The sequence below is a fragment of the Cricetulus griseus genome (genome assembly GCF_003668045.3).
Source record: "Cricetulus griseus strain 17A/GY chromosome 1 unlocalized genomic scaffold, alternate assembly CriGri-PICRH-1.0 chr1_1, whole genome shotgun sequence".
Lineage (NCBI taxonomy): Eukaryota > Metazoa > Chordata > Mammalia > Rodentia > Cricetidae > Cricetulus > Cricetulus griseus.
This window is the reverse complement of record NW_023276807.1, coordinates 208,178,148-208,197,519: the sequence shown is the minus strand read 5'-3', so window position 1 is coordinate 208,197,519 and position 19,372 is coordinate 208,178,148. Positions and strand designations below refer to the sequence as shown.

The window sequence follows — 19,372 nt, the reverse complement described above, 5'->3', positions numbered from 1 at the left end:
GGAACTAGAAAAAAATCATGTACCTATATGGCCATCTCTTGTCACCAAATGAAGCTTCTAGTATCAGGACTGGGTTACTTGTAATTGAGTTGTTGGCCAAAGGGCCCCACAGGAATCCCAAAACAATCCAGTTTGTTGCCATAACAATAGATTGTTCCCCACAAACTGACAGTAAGGCCCCATTGCTGAAGACAATACCTACACAACTCATTGAACTTGCAGAGGTCGAGCTGATGCCTACGTAGATCCTTCAGTCCTATGTTACAGCATTTTTGCAACAGTAGCATATACTCCACACCCTCAAAGAGAAACATAAACATCAACCCAACCACAAAACTTTAACAGCAGTGTACTGTCTCAAAGATATGCTAGGGTAATGGTAGCCCAAGGCTTGTGGGAATAACCAACTGATGTCCAATTTGACTTGGGGCCCACTCATATGTAACCTATACTGGACACTGTTTGGGTGACCAAGAATCTGAGACTAGGTAGCTCTGGGACTTAGGGTAAAACAAAACAAATAACATTGATATAAAATAAGGGTTGTGATGAAATGACTCCTAATTATTTTCTGGAATACTCATCCATCAGCACCTTGTTCAGCCATCATCAGAAAAGCTTCCTCCTGCAGTAGATGGGAGCAAATATAGAGATCAATATTTAGAAACTACATGGAAACCTTGAGATACTCAGTCCTAAATGGAATGTCTATATCAAATCTCTCTCCTTAGAGCTCAGCAGACTCCTTAGAAGAGGAGGCAGAAAGAATGTAAGAGTCAAAGGGGATGGAGGTCACCAAGGGAACAAGTCCCTCTAAATCAACACAGGCAAAGATCATATGAACTCAGAGACTGATGCATTATGCACAGGGCCTGCACATGTCTTCACCAGGTCCTCTGTGTATATGTAATGGCTTCCAGGCTAGTATTTTTATGGGAATCCAAAGTGTGCCAATGAGTGGCTTTCTGAATCTTATTCCTTCTCTTGGGTTCTTTTCCTTCTGTTGGTTTGTCTTATCTAACTTCAATGTGATAGTTTTTCTTTTATCTTATATTTTATTTCATTATATATGCACATATATTTAGTAAATGAAAGGCATTCACTAGAGTAGAAATTAACCACTGAACTATCACTTATAGCTTCTGGTAGGGGGAAATCATTTTTCTCCAATGGAGTCACAGTGGCTAGAACAACCACTCCAGGACAGGCCTCATGTTCAAGAGTAGATGGCCAGCATATAATGGACTCCATAGGTTCTTTATGTGCTTATATTTGGCTACAATTTTGTGTGTGTGGGTGTTGCTTGTTTGTTTGGTGGGAGGCATTATTTTGTTTTCTTGGTTGGGGGAGGTTTGGTTGTATGTGATTTTTTTTTTTGTTGTTTTTTTGTTTTTGTTTTTGTTTTTTTTTTTGAGAAAGAACTTAAGTTGACTGGGTAGGAGGAGTGAATCATGACCTTGAACTAACTTCCAGAACTCTGTCAACATTCCAACCAGAACTCACATATCTGAAGATTCAAAGTTATCATTCACAGATGAGAGAAAACATGTGATACTTTCTTTCTGGGTCTGCATTACCTTGTTCGGTATGATTGATTACAGCTCCATTGTGTTAATGTGTTAATGCAACATGTTCTTTCATCACTTGATAGACACCTAAGCTGTTTTCTTTCATATGTAAGACGAGGTCATTTAGTCAGTTTTATATTAGAAATTTTACTACGCCATGCTTCCAATTAAAACTTTCAGATTATACATATCTATATCTGTTATATCTACATAATTCTCACTAAAATGCAATTAAGATGTATTAACAGGATGACTCTAAATTCATAATGACCAAAGTAATAAAACAATGAGATATGCCAGCAATTTCTATAAGGAGAAGTAGATTTGAGCACACTGGTGAATGAAGCGTAGAAAAAAATGTGCCCCAATGAACCATGCAGAGAGTATAGAACAAACGTAAGTAAGTGAAACCTACTTCTTAGGGCTATGGAGAAGAACCTGGCAGAAAGCAAACAATTACAACAGAGGGTGGGAGGGATGAACATGAAGGGAAAGTTTGAAGGACAGTGTGACTATCTAGGATTATTGTGACCATCCCTCATGTGTCCATGCTGATGCTCATCTGTGTGTGAGAAGCACAGCTAACCAGAATTCCCAAGCCTTTACCCTTGAAAAATTGAACGAAACACTTATGTATGCTAAAGAAAATAATGTTAATAATTTCCACAATTAATCCATTTTCAATTTCATTAGAGCAGCCGAGTTGGCAGGGTCTGTTCCAGACTAGATTGAAAGCCTCAGTGACCCTGACTGATGCTCTCCACACCTCCATGGTTCACTCAGGGCACACACATCAAAGTTCAGGACAGGAATCAAGTCTTCCTCGGAGCTTACTACACTAACAGTAACACAAAATCTCTCTTTGATCTCTTTTCCCATATAAGTTTATTTTGTTATTGTTTCAGCCATTTCTCACACTCTGAACTCTGATTCTGCTTTTAGCCCATCACACATGTAATTGTCTAATCTGGGAGTGTGGTGCAGCTGAGAAAAGCAATGCAGTGAAAGCTATAACTAAAACAGTTTCTAACTAATAACTTTCTCAAGACACTTTTGAACTCCTTTCTTTACTTTGCACTGTTTTGGCAGTGTATTCTAGATATGACATCAAAATATCTTGAGAGTCTAAGGAAAAGTAGTTATTACTAACAGTAGGGGAGATCTGCTAATGTATGAAAACATTTTCTTGTAATGATGTGTGATAAAAATCAGAACCATTGAATGAACTTGGGGGAAAACTTCAGAGAGCATATTCACGGTGAATATGATAATTGAGGACCCTTTCAAAATTGCAATTTAATAAGTGATAAATGGAGATACTTATGGTGGCACAAGCCTGTAATTCCAGAACTCGGAATGGTAAAACAGGAGAATCCTGATTTTTAAGCCAGTTTAGCCTCCAAAATAAAATGCTGTCTCAAAAATAAACAAATTAATGAAAATAAATATAGGAAGGCAACAAGTGAGACAGTTAACTGAGCAAAGAGACAGACTACAAAGGAGAAAAATCCTGTGAGCTATTCATATGACAGAGGATTGAACCATTAAATGACAAATCAACAAAAAATGAGCCATAGATCTGAACAGAGAGTTCTTAAAAGAAAAAATACAAATTGCCAATAAGTGAACCATTGAACATTCTTAGTCACTAGTGAATGGAAGATAATATAATTTGGTGCTTCATCTCACCCATTAAGAATATCTATCATCAAGTAATCAAATTACAGAAAATGCTACTGAAGATGTTGGGAACTAGGGAGCCTTCACTCACCCTGTGTAGAAGCACAAACTCATGTAACAACTATGGAAATCAGTGTGACGCATTCTCAGGAATCTAAAAGAGGAAGTGTTGTAGGCTGCAGCATTTGTAATTCCTGGATGTGTATCTGAAGGACTCTGTATCCTACTGCAGAAACAATTGTTCAACCATGTTTATTGCTGCTCTATTCACAATTTCTAGGAAATGAAGCCAGCCTAGATGCTTATCACCAAAAGAATAATGAGATTTTGGTGGAGATTTTATATTATAGATTCGAAACACAGTCAAATGAATGATGCATGGTGATCAGTGTCTAGGGGAACTGTTGAGAGAGGCTGCAGGGAAAAATGCAGAGGGCCTTTTACCTCAGGTGCATTTTGTTTACTGGACTATTCTTGGACATGATTTTCTGCCCCTTGTGTGAAACATTTGCATTCAATTTATAAGACATACTTAGGTCTTTTAGCTATAACACAGATGCTATATCATAGCTATAGAACACAATTTTCAGTGTACCTTGAATATGGATATGCCTTCTACCTTGTTTTCAATGTTCCCCATGTATAATCTATAGTATGTGCCAGGAAATTGTGTTTAAACTGGTCTGTCCTCTGAAAGTTCTAGGAAAAGCCTTCTATGTTAACTATTTAACATATGCTTATTGGAGTTTATTTACATGTTTTTCTGATCATGTTTTGCTGAAAAAAAAAAACCAGACTTCTTTGGATCATTATTTTCCCTGTTAGGTTTGTCTATAAAAGTACACTCAAACTGATGTAGGGTTGTCTACAGCATTAAACTGCAGTCTGCCCAATTCTTTCGGGTCCTCAGATACCAGGTCCAACAGACAAGATCTGCACAGGTCATCCAGAAAGTCAACAATATATACATATACATGAATATTATTCATCAATAAAGAAAAGTGAAATGATAGAATTTGCATAAAAATGGATGCAGCTTGAAAATCCTATATTGAGTTATCCCAGCCTCAGAGACAAACACATGCAAATCATAGCTTGTAAATTTATCTGTATGTATTATGTGACAACCAGTGTGTGTAGCTATCAGGAAGCTACTCATCTGCCCACAAGAGGGAGAAGCATTAAGAAGGATGAATGGGAAGGGAATATAGCTCATGATCTGAAAGTGGAAGAGGGTATTCTGGGAGGATGGGGGTTTCCTTAAGAATGGGGAATAAGGAGATGCAGGAGGGGATAAGCTCGGGGAAGGGTCAACCAAAAGTAAATATGTATGAAATTGCTCTAGAGAAATTAGCTACTTCATAAGCAAGTTTTTCAAAATTAGAAAACAACTATTTACTTAATTGAAAGATTTTTTAAAAAAGCAAGCAGATCAGAGTGCTGAAGAGATGATAGTGGTCTCTATGACATGGCATGAGATGAGTCCCACAGTCATGTGTATGTTGTTTTGGCACATAAAGTGTGTGTACACGTTTGTAGAACCATCAACATAAGAGATGAGTGGGAAATATTCCAGCCAAACTATTAGTGTGTCTTTCCCTTTAAGACTGGTTATTTTCAAAATGTCAAAATACTTTCTCAATCAATGAAACCATCTCTACTCTTGCTCTTATTTCCCATTGCATATAGAATAGAAACAGTTTTTCCAGCCTGTGGTCTGTATTCTATCAAGGTTTAGGTGCAGGCTGCAGGTGCCTGGGGAGCACTGTGTGCTCACTGCACACAGGTAGACAGCTGAGTCACTGGTCTGGGAGTCTCTGATGTGCAGGGAAAGATGCAGGCTGGCTTTATTGAGATGAGCTGTGAATCTGCCTTCTTCCTTTTCACCATTGGACATGATCGACACAAGCAACTCCATGCCTTTCCCGGGATGCTGTCTGTACCACCAGAAGTTCCAAGAAGCACTGTCACTGAAAGTGCAGTTGAGAGAGGCCACAGCTCCCTCTGGGACACTGAGGGATTCTGGGGTCTGCTGTACTTTCTGCTGACTGCTCACCCCTATGCAGAAAGACAAAGGTCACACAAACGGAACTGGATGCTTATGGATGCTAAAATCCCAGAATGGCTTTTCCATGGGCTTCCCACCTCCTTTTGTTTCTGCATGAGAACATTAGTATTTCTACCCTCCCTCCTGATATATGTGAGGGCAACACCCTCACATATTGTAATTATATGTTCCCATAGAAATGGTCAAACTCACCCCTCAGTTGAAGCCAGAGCACCACTATCAAAATGCTTAAGGAATGCATTACTGTTTTCACTGAAGATTCACCAAACGGACTGGCATTTAGCAAGTTCAAATTCTTCTCCTGTAGATGCATAAAAAAAGCCAAACTGTTCATCCAATTAGAAAGAAGGTTCTAGTTTTCACTGCCACATCAAAAGCCCTCCTCCTCCCTCTAACCACCCCCACAACACACAGAGAGACAAAGGATCATGGGAGAAATTGCCTCTGGATCTCTGAGAAGATACTGCCATCATGTGGATTCACCTTAGTGTCAAAGAAATATTTTAAGTGCAGAATTATGTAAACTATTAAGCTTCTTATGTAAACTATTAAAACAAGGAGTAGTTTAGTTAGATGAGAAGTTTAAGACATTTGTTCAAATTTATGCATGAGTATACTTACACATTTTTCTCCAGACGGCAACTTATTTTCAGAAAATAAAGGTTATTTCACCAGTCACTTTTTGTAATATTTCTGAAGAACCTTTCATAGTAAAATAATAGTTTATGTTCTTTATCTCTTCTTTGTATCAGCTCATACAACCCTGTATTGTTAGTTTATAATCAATATTAAATTTTCTGTAATTAAAGAGATCTGCTTAAAGCAAAATAGCTTTAAAAAGAGGCTTAACACACATGACAAAAGCTCACAGCCTAGATATATTTTATTCATGTATTTGTCTATTCATTCATTTCTTTTTGTACATGTTATGTGCATATTTGTGTTTGTGTGTGTGTGTGTGGGGGGGTGTATGTGAACACATACCAGGTCCTCTAGAAGTTAGGGCTGTGGAAGAAGCCAGTCAAGTCGGTCTCTTTCTGGGGCTGAGTGGGATGGTGAGTGTCAGTGACTCAGATCCCCTCCTAATTACCAGAGATAACCACACTGAGTCGGGAAACCTGTTGAATCAGGGTCTCTGTTTACTGCATCAGGCAGGTACTTATGTAGGGTTGAGGAAGTGGGTGGGGACCTCAGGATAGGGTGAGGTGTAAGGGCCAATAAAATTTCACCATGTTAGCAGTATCTGGGTAGAGACAGTTTGTCTGAGTCACTTCTATGTGCAAGTGATAGTCCAAAGACAAGTCGCCAAACTCTAGCCAGGCTCAGGAAGTTCCACTAGGCCTTCTGTAGGGGCCTTTTTAGGCCCAACAGCTCCCCATTTTGTTTTTTGTAACGATGATGGAAGACATGGCCCCTGTCTTAGGTTGTCTCCCACCTGGAGATCATTGAGAATCCACTCCATGACTTGTCTAGGTGGTCCCACCTATCTGAGACCTTAGCTGTCACTGTTCAGATGGAGGACAGGGGGAGGGATGCTCATAGGAGGATGGCCAATCATAGGAGGAGTACAACACCTGAGCAGTGAACCTGTGATAATATACTTTGATCTGATGAAGTTTTACTGCCTCTAACCGTTGGCAGATGAATTGTATGATCTTACTGAAAGGACAGAGTAAGGATAAGGAGGAGAGAAAGGAGAAGGAAAGGTCCAAGTAGAGGGAGAAGGTAGAAAGCCATTTAGGTCTGTCCACAAGGGTTGTCCTTGAGGTCCTGACACCTCCTTTCCAAGTCCTCCTGGAGTCTCTTAATCTTGTCTCGAACAACCCCCGACTTACTGGCATAAAAGCAGCACTTTTCCTGTAAAAATAAGCATATCCCTCCTTTTTCAGCTGTTAGTAGGTCTAGTCCTTGTCTGTTTTTCAGAACATCAGCCAGATAGTCTTGCTGTTGTTGGAGGTCAATGTTGGGGTTAGCCACGGCCTTTATGTCAACCCCAGCAGTCCCAGTGGCCATTCCCACAGTTATTCCTAACCCAGTGAGTAATTGTATCATTTGTATAGCTCTTTTGGGTCTCCCTCCAATGTAATCAAAGGAGGGTACTAGAAGGGCCTCATCTCTGGGGATGATATCTACATCAGGGATTAAGGTGGCCGGGGCACATAGGCCCATCCAGTTGGTGGGTAGGAAGTCATAGGCCATCCTGCCCCTGCAGGCAAAGACCATCTCTGGAGGTGGACAGCACTGCATATTGGACTCAGTTGTGTTGAAGTCCCCATGCATTGCACCAGTAGGGAACTTTCTCTGTAGGCATTTTCAACTCTCTCTAAAGGAGGTCAGGTCCTCACTAGATGTCAGGTGAGCTCCTTCCATAATTTGGTTAATCTGAACAGTACCCAAACAGCGTGGTGTGCATATATCCTTATTGTGAACTTAGTTTGATTCCTTCAGACACACAGCCAGGAGTGGGAAAGCTGGGTTATGTGGAATTTGTATTTTTAGGGGATTTTTAGAAAGGAAACATTACCCCAAATTCCATAATGGTTTCACTAACTTATATTCTGATCAACTACCTATAAGAGTTCATTTCTTATCATGTCCACAACAGCATTTCCTTTTGTTTTCTTTATGAAAGCCATTATTTTGGGACTAAGCTGGAACCTCAACATAGATTTTATTTGGTCAGCTGTTTCTTCAGCAAGGTGATATCAGAAGTGCTTGAAATTCTCCATACACCAGTAACTATGGCAGGGAAGCTAGTGATCATCTAGGGAGTACTGTGTCCCATTCCAGAGACAGAGAATAGAACACTCTAGGAAGACAGAAGATGGAGCTGTAGAGAAAGCAAAAGCATAAGCTTTATCCACTGAAATGGGAGGACCCGCAAGGCTAATCAGCTAATTGGGCTTTGTGTCTTCTCCTTTCCACTGTTAGTCCTGTTAAGGTACCTGACCCCTTGCCTTCCTACTAGTTCAACTCAAGTTGTCTTCTGAGAACAAGAAGTTGCCATCTCAAGGAGTTTACTTTTGCTTCCCATCTGCTTTACTCCTCTGTTTATCATCCCCACCTCCTCAGAGATCAACAGCAACTGTTTTCAACAATGGAGCCATGATTGTTCTAGCTACTAAACCTGTTGCTTCCAGGGCATGCTCTGAAAGTGCTTTCTTTTGACGACACTTGACAAAAATTTTGAAGTACTTAGGAAACTCAGGACCTTGCAATAGCTACTTAAGATTTATCCATCAATAAACCAGTCTATCTAATCTTCAACCCACACAGGTATCTGCTCACTGAGGTGGAGACTTTCTACACTCCTGATTTCTGTATACTCTTGGGGGTATTTCCCACCAGGGGCCACATTTTAATTTTCTGTGTTTTATTTAAGTAAAGCCCATGTGCAGAAATGTTTCTTGTAAGATATGCCCACTTTTTCTGATTGGATTTAAGGAAGATGGAACTCATGCCTGGAACTGTCAATGAGGTCAAGAACACGTGACTAGATAGGTCATAGAACCTAGAGAGAACCTGGTATTATTCAGCTAAGTGGAGTAAGCCTTATAAAGGCTCTTAGTGACGTGTTGCTATATCCATAAATCAGTATATCACACAACCCTCTTTTAGAGAAGTTCACAGTAGATGGTGATTAACATATAGACTTACAACTGGTCAATGTGCAGAGAATAAAAGACTTTGAATGCTCAGTTCTAATAGGATATCTATATAATACCCCTTCTATTAAGACTCAGGGTTCTTCACAGAAACCAGAATGGAAGGAATGTGAGAGCCAGAAGTAGTGGGTGACTTCAAGGAAAAAGTGTCGTATCAACAAACTAGGCCGATGTGCATAATGAGCTCACAGAAATTAAGACAGCATGCACAAAAACCGTGAAAGCTCAATACAGGTGTAATTACCGTATAGAAGATGGGAGGAGGGCATCAATTCCCATCCCTACCTGAAAGAAACTGAAATTTGATAACTGTTGGGAGGAGAGTTAGTTTCTTTAAATGGTGTGATCCCTGGTATATAAACCACATATCAGGGTAGACCCCACCTGCAAGAGTAGTTTCCAACTCAAACCATACTTCATGAGAAAGAGGGGGAGAGACACAGACAATAGGGAGAGAGACAGGGAGAAGGAAAGGAGAAGTAGGAGAATAATGGGAATAAAAAGACAAGGAGGAATAGGAAAGAGAATGCGAACAAAGTTGGGTAAGTAGGGAGGAGGGGTGGATCTGGGAGGAGTTGAGGATGGAGGGTGAATATGAATAAAATTGTATGAAATCCTCAAAGAATTAATAAACACTTTAGCTAAAATTGTTTTTACCACATATCAATATTAAATGAAAAATATCAGGTGTTCCTTTCGTAACACTCACGAATCAAAGAGATCTCAATAGTTAAGGACACAGCCTAGGGAAGATTTTGCAGATGACTGCCCTTCTACAAGACAGAGGAAGATTTGCTAGAAACTCTCCAGATCTTCCTTGTCCCTGTCTCCAGATCATTCTCTAGCAATTTAGTCATTTCTTTACCAAGTAGGCATGAGTACCTGTATCCTCTACCCTTATTAGTGAACATGAAGAAATGCGGTATCTAGTGATTATTTGCTCCTACTAATGTAACTCTAATACTGTGAGAACAATTGATTTCTAATTTTATCTTGCCTGTGTAAGATCCACCATTCACAAATATTATATATAATAATTATATGTAACAGTGTATATAATTATCCACACACATATATATATTCATATATACTTATTCCAACATATAAAATCTTGATATAATCTAGAGAATATGGCATGTTCTTTTCCTTCAGCATGTTAATGTCACAGAAACTGATAAGTGAAAAGAAAACTATGGGTGCCAGAATATGGATCATAAATAAAAGAAGCAAGCAAGAAAGAACCAATATTATCTTAATTAGAGAAAAACAGGCTTGGGGATGCCCGGCAGAAAGAGTAGGGCCAGGTCAGAATGTCCCCAATGGCATCAAAATCCTAGACACCAACATGGTCTCAGGTGGCTGACCAGACCCTTGACATCCACATAGCCCTCAGTGTTAAATGGAGCCATGAACATCAACTCAGACCCTGGATGCTACAGGGTCACAGATCCAGACATACATAGCCTTAGGCAGCAGCTTGAGCCCAGATGGCACCATGGCCCCATGTGGCAGGTTAGGCCATCCAAAAGAACTGAGGGACCAAAAATTCAAATTAATAAAAGTTTAAAAACTTAGGCCCTGAAAAGTGAACATCTAATGATAAAGGAAAATTTAACTCCTTAAATCAGGAGTGCCATGACTGGCGCCTGATCCCCTGCTCTCAGAGAAGGAGAGGTAACTGTCCACCACTCCTGTTAACATTCCTTTATTACTTGCTTGTCACAAAGATCCCCAAGCCCAGGGGATAACTGAGAGACCCTGTGACTCTGTAACCCTGCAAGCTCATGCCCTGTCTTATCTCAGTCAAATGTATAGTTACTGACTAACTATGTACTTTGTATGACCTTAAGGAACCATGGAAACTCTGTAATTTGTGGCCTTCAACCTTATGGTATGCCCCTTTAAAAGCTTCTCTTTTTGGCTGGTTGGCATTTCATTTGCCCGCCATGCAGTGAGATCCTAGCTTGGCCAGCATGAAATAAAAAGAAACCTTTTGCTTTTGCATCAGAGTGTCGACTCCTTGGGTTAGTCTCTGGGCTCCATGAACCTGGCACAACAGAACCATTTCTTTTTATTCTGCAGGTGGACATCCAGTTTTATTTCCAAGATGCCATCCTGCCTCCAATGTGTATTTCTGCTTCTTCACTGAAAATCAAGTGACTTATTTGCATGAACTCATGTCTGAGACTTGTAGTCTATTCTGTTGATTTACATGTCAGTTTTCATGACAGCAACATAGTTTTCACTACTATGCTTCTGTAGTATGACCTAGTTCTAGATATGACAGTTCCTCCATCTTTGTCCTCTTGGTTCAGAATTGTTTTGGTTATTTTAGGTCTTTTGGATTTCTATCTGAAATTTAAGATTTTATTATATTATATTCTGCAAAGATGTCATGCTGATTATGATTGGGATTTTGTCTATCTGTAATTACTTTTGGTTCTACTTTTGGTAGAATAGTTAATTTTAGAAGGATAATTCCACCAACTTATAAATGTAGGAGGTCTTTCCTAGTGTGTCTCTGGGTTACTTTCTTCACATTTTTCATTATAGGGGTCCTTCACTTCCTTGTTTAGGTTTATTCTGAGGATTGCCCTCTCCCATTGATTTACTTTTAACATAGCTTTATTAGTTTTTTGAGAATTTCTTATGTGTTTTAATCATATTCATCTCCCCTCCCTCAACTTTTACAAGACCCACAACCCCTAGACTTCCTATCCAATTTTGTGTCCTTTGGTGCAGTATTTTATTGGCCTATCAAGGCTAATTTGCATCACCTACATATTCTTGAATCTGTGGCTTTCCAATGCATTGTGTTTGATTTACTGGGTACTACATTCTTAGAGAAAACTGACTCTTCCTCACCAAGATGCTGACAAATGCCAATAACTTAGATAGGTATGGGACTTCATGCCCATCTTGCTTCTCTTCACTGGGTTGAGGTCTGGCCTGGGGTTGCTCAGGTCTTGTGTGTAGTGTTAAAACCTCTGTGAGTTCATATGTGTGTCTTCCAAGTTGTGTCCTGAAGAAATTACTTCCTTTTAGTTATTTATTGCCTCTCACTCTTAGACTTTTTCTTTTTCTTCTCCTCTCTTCCCCAGTAATTTGTAAGACCTGAGTGGGGGTGATTTACATACACACATACACACACACACACACACACACACACACACACACACACAATATATATATATATATATTATATATATATATATCTCCAATATGTATATCCATATAGGTCTGAACATTCTGCTGTCTGTTATTCTCTGTACCTTAGCAAGTTGTTGGTTTCTGTTTTATTCCCCAGAAGTTTCTCTGATGGAGGTTGAAAGATTCATTAGTTAGTGAGTAGTATAATAAGCCATTTGTGCCTATGACCTTTTTAGAAATAGGTTCTTGGCACAAGGATGGTGCCACGTATGGGTTCCATCTTATTAAGCAAGACTTAAAAAAGAAAGTGGTTGCTTGCTACTAAGATGTATGTGTTACTACTGTGTGATGATATATTATTTATGATATAATAAAACTTGCCTAGAGATCAGAACACAAAGCTAGCCAAAGTCATGAAAGCTAGGTGGTAAAGGCATACACCTTTAATCCCAGGACTCAGGAGACAAAGGCAAATGGATCTCTGTGAGTCTACCACCCAGGGCTACATGAGATTGAAACAGTCTAAAAGAGAAACAGAGCACATGCCTTTAACATCAACACTGGAGAGGTATATAAGATAGGAGCAGGGTCTCAGATTCTGACAAGAAGTCTTCATCTACATTGAGGACAGGATCCCTCCCCCAGCCTCGGAAGAGTTAAGAGCTTTCTGGTGGTTTGACCAGTTTGCTTTTCTGATCTTCAGCTTGAACCCCAATATCTGTCTCTGGATTTTATTTTTGTGCTGCATTACTGAAGAGTAGTTATGTTTTGCCAAACCTGCCATTATTGTATCTCCCAAGGTTGGGTTGGCAGTTGAGTAAGATTAATGGTTTCTTTTCTACTCCAGCAGCATTAATAGCACCTTCCAACACTATGAAAGCTGGCCACTAGGGATGAAGTTTCCATATCATTGTCATTGCCATCTTATTTTGCCATGCTCTGTGACTGAAGTTTGTGGTGTGTTCAATTCTAGTTTTATTGTAGAGTTCCGGAAGTTAACCAAGAGCGTTGGCAATTGCCTGTAGTGTGTAGGTGCCTTTGGAACCTCAGTGAACTACAACTTCAAAAGGATAACCCATTCTTTGCACTGAGCTTTTAATTTTTTAGCCTGTGCTGTCTGGTAGTGGCATTATTACACACATACAGAGTACTTCATTTTAACTTTGTTTTAGGTGTGTGTATAGGTATATTTTGGAGAACCTTCTACAGTAGTAGGTTTCCATGTAACTTTTCATTCTTTAGTGGTAATCCCCCCACCAGGAAACCCTCCTCTGTCATGCCTCACTCCCCTTCTCCATTTAATCATTAATCCTTCCTGTTTCATAATTCTGTTTTTAACACTTTATTCTGGTGCTTCTATCTTCCTTTGCTTGAAAGCTCCCACCCCCGCCTACTGTGGCCCCTTAGTGATTCTCTGTCCTTTCTGGGCGTTCCAAACAATACACACATACCTAAGACTCAAGGCTAACATCTACAGATAAGAGAAAAACTCCAGTGCTATAAATATCTCTCTTAGGGCTGCCAGTGTGTACCAGAATTCTATGTTGGTATTCCTAGTCTTTCAGGGTTTGAAGTACAATATTGAAATCTCTTCTGTCTTTGGTGTTTTCACTAAGGAGGTGAGTGTTATTCTAATGCCCTTCCCTTTGTGGTTTGTGGTTTCTATCCTGCAGCCTTCAATAACCTTTCTTATTTTTATTTTGTGCTTCGCCTATAGTATGGCCTTGGGAGTTTCTTTTCAGTATGTATTCAGTGTTCTCTATGCCTCTTATACACAGATAGGAATTTCTTTCCTTAGTTTTGGGGATTTCTCCCTATGATTCCTGTAAGATATGTTCTAGTCCTTCAAACTGGTATTCTTCCCCTTCTGTGCTCATAATTCACAGATTTGATCTTTTCAAAGTGTCACAATGCTTCTGAATAATCTGCTCAAAGGTTTTATAGTCATCATTTCCCTTAATTGAATGATGTGTTTCTTCTAACTTGTGTTTGGCACTGATATTCTGCCTCCTGTGTGACCCACTAGGTTGGTGAGGCTTTCCATTAATCTTGTCAGTTAAAAATCTGTCTGTCCCCATTTTTAATGTCTTGGTAACATTTTAAGTTTTTGTTGTCAGTCAACTTTTATATTAAAAATTAAACATTTAAAATATTACCTATGAATAAATCTACTGAATTTCTATTCAGTTTATTTAGTCTCTTTTCTCTGGCTTCAATTAATTTCAAAAATATGTCCTTAATTGAAATAAATTTACTTCACTTCACTCTGTTTTCCTCCCTCAATCTCCTCCTCAGTTACTCTCTCACAAACCCCACTGTGTCCCACAACTTTCAGAATGATATCATTCCTTAATTATTACTGTTACAAATGTGCATATATGTGTGTTATGCACAAATATATATATATATATATATATATATAATATATATATAAAACCTGCTGATTTTGTTTTTGTTGCTTGTGTGTGTATGGCTTGAGAGATGACCCCTCTGCATTTGACAACCAATAAGGGTCTCATCCCTAGGACTGGCTAATTCTCCTCGCTCAGCCGTCATTAAGTGCTTGAAATTCTTTGTCTGGGTTTAGACACTGCAAAGTTTCCCCCCTTCTGTGTTACCATGTCTATTGATATTGGTGTCATTCTGGTCTTGTTTATTCTACCCCTTGCAGCCATTAAGCCTCCTCTTTAGTCATGATCCCTAAGCCATAGAGATAGGAGCTGTGAGGTAGATGTATCTGTTAGGGCTGGACTATACACAATCCTCTGATCTCTGCAGTGTATTCAGTTGTGGTGTTGCTTTGGTTTTGGTGATAATTAGGATAAAGCACAGGAAGGTACCTTTGCCAGTCAGGCCAAGGTATGTTGCTAAGAGATCACCCCAAGCAACAAATCTAAAGGAAGAGTGGAGGGCTAAAACCCATGGAGGAGTGGGGACATGGGAGAAAGCTAGAGACAGACAGCAAGCCAGACTGGGAAACAGAGAAACTGGGTGAGAGAACAGGAAAGAGGGAACAAGGGAGAGCCACGATGTTCAGAGGGAACTTTTAATGGGAGCTTGCGTTGCTATGAGTTGGGACAGTGGTGATTCGCCACACTTGTTAGCAGTAGGTGAGAGTGTAAGCTGCTGCAGCTGAGCAGAAAATATAACAGTGATGGTCTCCATAGTCTCTAAAGAGAGGTTTCTTCGACGAGGGGCAGTAATTACACTTGTCTGTGTGGAAAAGGATAAGATTTAGAATGCAGTAAGAAATTATGCTCATCTAGCAAAGTGGTGGCAGTAATTATTTTCTAAGATCCCTGACCTCACCAGCCCACAAAGCATGCTAGGTTCCAGCACCAGGCATGATTTCCCTCATGGGTGCACCTTAATTCCAATAGGCAGCCATTGGATGTGAACAACCTGTGAGTTCCCTTAATGTTCCCTCATGGATATTTCACCATTCTGGTAATTGCCACAGTTCATAGGTGTTACAGTTGTGTAGGTGAATTAATTGTTTTACTCCTCTAGCTCCTTCAAGCTTTCTACTCTCTCTTCTTTGTTGTTCCCTGAGGCTTGAATGAAGGAGTTATGTTGTAAACGTAAAGTGAGGGTTGGGTACCTCACTTGTTCTCTGTATTTAAACAAGATGTGAAGAAGTACAACACCAATAGGCAGGCTAACATGGAAATTGGAAATCTCCTGAGACCTCACCCATAGGGAAACAACTACAGCACTGAGAAGTACTGAGAGTGGGAAATAGTCCTCCACAGGATTGAACAGCCTAATTGTTACCAAGCCCAAATGACCAGCCCTGGAATTATATACTTATGAGTAACACTAGGCAGACTGAGCAGTATGTGCACACACCACTACACAGACTGAGCAGTGTGTGCACACGCCACTAAACAGACTGAGCAGTGTGTGCACATACCACTACACAGACTGAGCAGTGTGTACGTGTGTCTGTGTGTCTGTCTGTATATCTATCTGTCTGTGACTGTGTTTTTTGTGTAATAATGACAAATAAAAAGAGATCCATGACAGGGGTCTGGAGAAGGAAAAGGAAGGGGGAAATGACGTAATTATACTTACTGTTGAAAAGAAAATAAATAAATACATTATAAAAGAAAAAATTAAATATTTTGTAGAATGTCTCCCAAGGTCATCACTTTAATTCCCTAGGACATTTCTAGCTTGCTTTGGTTTAAAGTAAAATTTAGAATGTGCTCATCATTTCCTGACTTTAGAGTTATTTTATATTTTCTCACATCTTTTAATTATACCTTCTTTTACTTTTGGGGGTTTTTCCATTGGGTTACTCTTACTAGGGTTTGATTCAGCTCTTCTGGCTACAACTGCTAAGGAGAATTGAGTTATGTGAAGGAAGGCTGGGACTCTGAGTAGATGTAATTAGTAGACAGATGACAATGAGCTCAGGAAGACTAGATCTGAATGTGGATGGAAATTCCTAGAGCATGATAGTGTAACATGCAACCAAGCAGAGAGCACACAGTAAGTCAGAGTTGTTCGTGTCAGAATAAGGATAAGAGAAAATAGAGAAGAGTCGAGTGACAATTGCTTTATTTGACTCCTAACTCATGCATCCAGTAGATATTTCTGAACTGATTACAGTGGACCATTCACAAGTCTATATGCTAAGAATAAAACTGTTATTAACTGAATCAACATCTTAGAACTTTTATTCTAATTGGCACAATTGAAAATGAACACACTGACACAAATAAACTGCATAATTCAGTTTTATGAGTCTCAACGTAAGAGAGATGACCATAGTGATATAATGGAATAATTAGAATAGGGAGAGCAATGATAGAGCAAGGGGGTATGATGGAGTAAGTGGGACTTGTAACAGTTCAAGGGGGAGCTGTGGTAGGGATGGAAGAGGATTATGTTAATGGGACAAAGGAGTTATGATATTTTAAAGTGATAATAATACAGATAAAGATGGGATGTAATAAAATAAGTGGTGGGTGATAATAGAATATGAGAGGAATATGATAGATTGGGATGGGCTTTGATAGAGTGACAGGAGGACTATGATAGAGTGACAGGAGGACTATGATAGAGTGACAGGAGGACTATGATAGAGTGACAGGAGGACTATGATAGAGTGACAGGAGGACTATGATAGAGTAACAGGGGGACTATGATAGAGTGACAGGAGGACTATGATAGAGTAACAGGAGCACTATGACAGAGTAAAGGTCACAAATCTTTACATAGGAAGAGCAGCAGAATCTGTGGTTTCCTCACAGAAGTGACACCTGAGCTGAGACTTGAAGACAGTAGAGTCTGGTTTATGAAGTTTTCTACAGAATATGTTTCCTGTTCAGAAAGACTAGGAAGTTCAGCAAGTTGAATAGAAACCAGCATTGCTGCTACAGAGAGCTGGGACCTTTTCCCACGAAAAGCTCATGTTGACAGTTCAGGCCTGCACATATGCTGTGGAACATTGGGTATCTCAGCCTGAACACGTCATTGTATTATAGAAGGAACAGAAAACCATTTAATCACTTTGTGAGAGTGTAGACTGCGTCTGATTTATGCTGCATGTATTTTATGTGGGAGGGCATTAGGTGTGTACTTGCCCTCCCCCAAGCACTGAAACTACTTCTGAGACTCTTTAGAGAGCCAGCTACCCTGTAACTTGCGGAGGTCTCAAAAGTTCCACACTTGCTCCTCAGACTCTTGTGTTTGAGCACCAGCCTGATCTCACTAACAGTAAACGAGAACTCACCATGCACAGTTGAAGTTCCCTTCCTCTCTGTGCTTTTGCTGCAGGCCTGGCTCTGTCCTTCCTTTTCTATAGGAATCCTAGGACTGGGTACACTGGGCTCTCCTGACCCCTCCTCTCCCTCCATGCTTTCAGAAAACATTATGTAAAAGCCCTTTCTGGGCTTGTCCTGTTTCCTGTAAATATGAAAGACAGCCAGCTCTACCAGAATGAATGCTATGGAAGAAAATGTGGAGGACAGACTTCTCCTACACAAGCGAAAACTTCCTTAGTCACGTGGTTTTACTGAGGGAATCTCAGGCACCCCATGAGGCATGTTTGCATCAGATATTGCTTTAGTCCCAATCAGGAGTTGAGGATGGAAGACTCTACTTGTTTTTCCACTGGGCCTATTTGAATGATTTTTGTGTCAACCAGAGAAGCGAGTGGCACACCGTACAGAGGAACCAAAGCATCCCCAGAGGCAAGAGCTCAGCAGCCAGGCTCCTGGTGCTGAGTTTGTGTTCAGCTCCCGCTGTGGTTTCTGTCACTGTGTCACTCAGAGCACAGTAGTACACAGCCGAGTCTGACTCTTGGACCGAGGCTTTCTGCAAGTGGAAGGAAGTGGATTCTCTATCATATGTAGCTTCAAAACCTCTGCTGCTTCCTTTCTCGTTGGCCTTCGAGGCTCTGAAGAGGAGCTGTGGACCTTCTCCGGGATACTGCACGTACCAGAACAGGGCTGGGTATCCTGTGGCTGAATAGTTGCAGTGAATAGTAAGAAAGTCCTCTTCTGAGAGGGTCACTTTACCTTCTGTCTGTGTCACTGATTCTGCATGGGTCCTTGCTTCAGGAAAACAAAAACAAAACAGATATGTATGTCACCTTAAAGTCAAAGCTCTTGGGATGAATTTATGGCTCATTTTTTTTTGATATAAAAGAGTGAAAATTCTAAATCACTTTACTTGCCGAGTATGAGGAATATCGCAGTCACGACGCCTGGGGCAGAATCCATCTTTAGTGACATCTAGACAATGTTCTAGATGCTTAGCTTGTTGAAAACAGAAACAATGAGTCTTAAACTTAAATTCACACAGGAAATACTGTAGTGTTAGGACTCTGCGCCACCTGGTGGTCACAGTTAAATGTGTCAATATTTGCTATAAGACATGGAAACAATGAACTCGGATTGGGTAAGGGATCACTGTTACTTCAGAGGTCATATTTTCTCTGTTCTAAGTAAATGACAATTTTAAGGCATTTTTAAATTAAATATTTTGGGGGAGAAGTCACGCTACATAAAAATACTCACATATTTCCGAATTCCAGGACAAGTGAAGAAACACATAAATTATTGAACTCTATGGAGTGATCTGAACTTTTGAAAAAGGGTCCCCTTTGCCCTTAAAACATTTTCTCCTAACACAAACTGAATTGCTCTCTGAGCTAAGTCTACACAATGGACTTCACTTTCTGCCTTTGCGCACACTGGGCTTCTCTCATCATTTAGGCTCCACCTGTTTAA

At 40.0% G+C, this 19,372-nt stretch overlaps 1 gene segment (V, D, J or C); it reads right to left on the bottom strand.

Moving 5' to 3' along the window:
• Positions 1-15,164: 15,164 nt before the first annotated feature.
• Positions 15,165-18,874, bottom strand: LOC118237860. The segment is given in 3 exon segments: positions 15,165-15,344; positions 18,303-18,694; positions 18,817-18,874. Coding segments are annotated over 3 exon segments (630 nt in total).
• Positions 18,875-19,372: the final 498 nt, after the last annotated feature.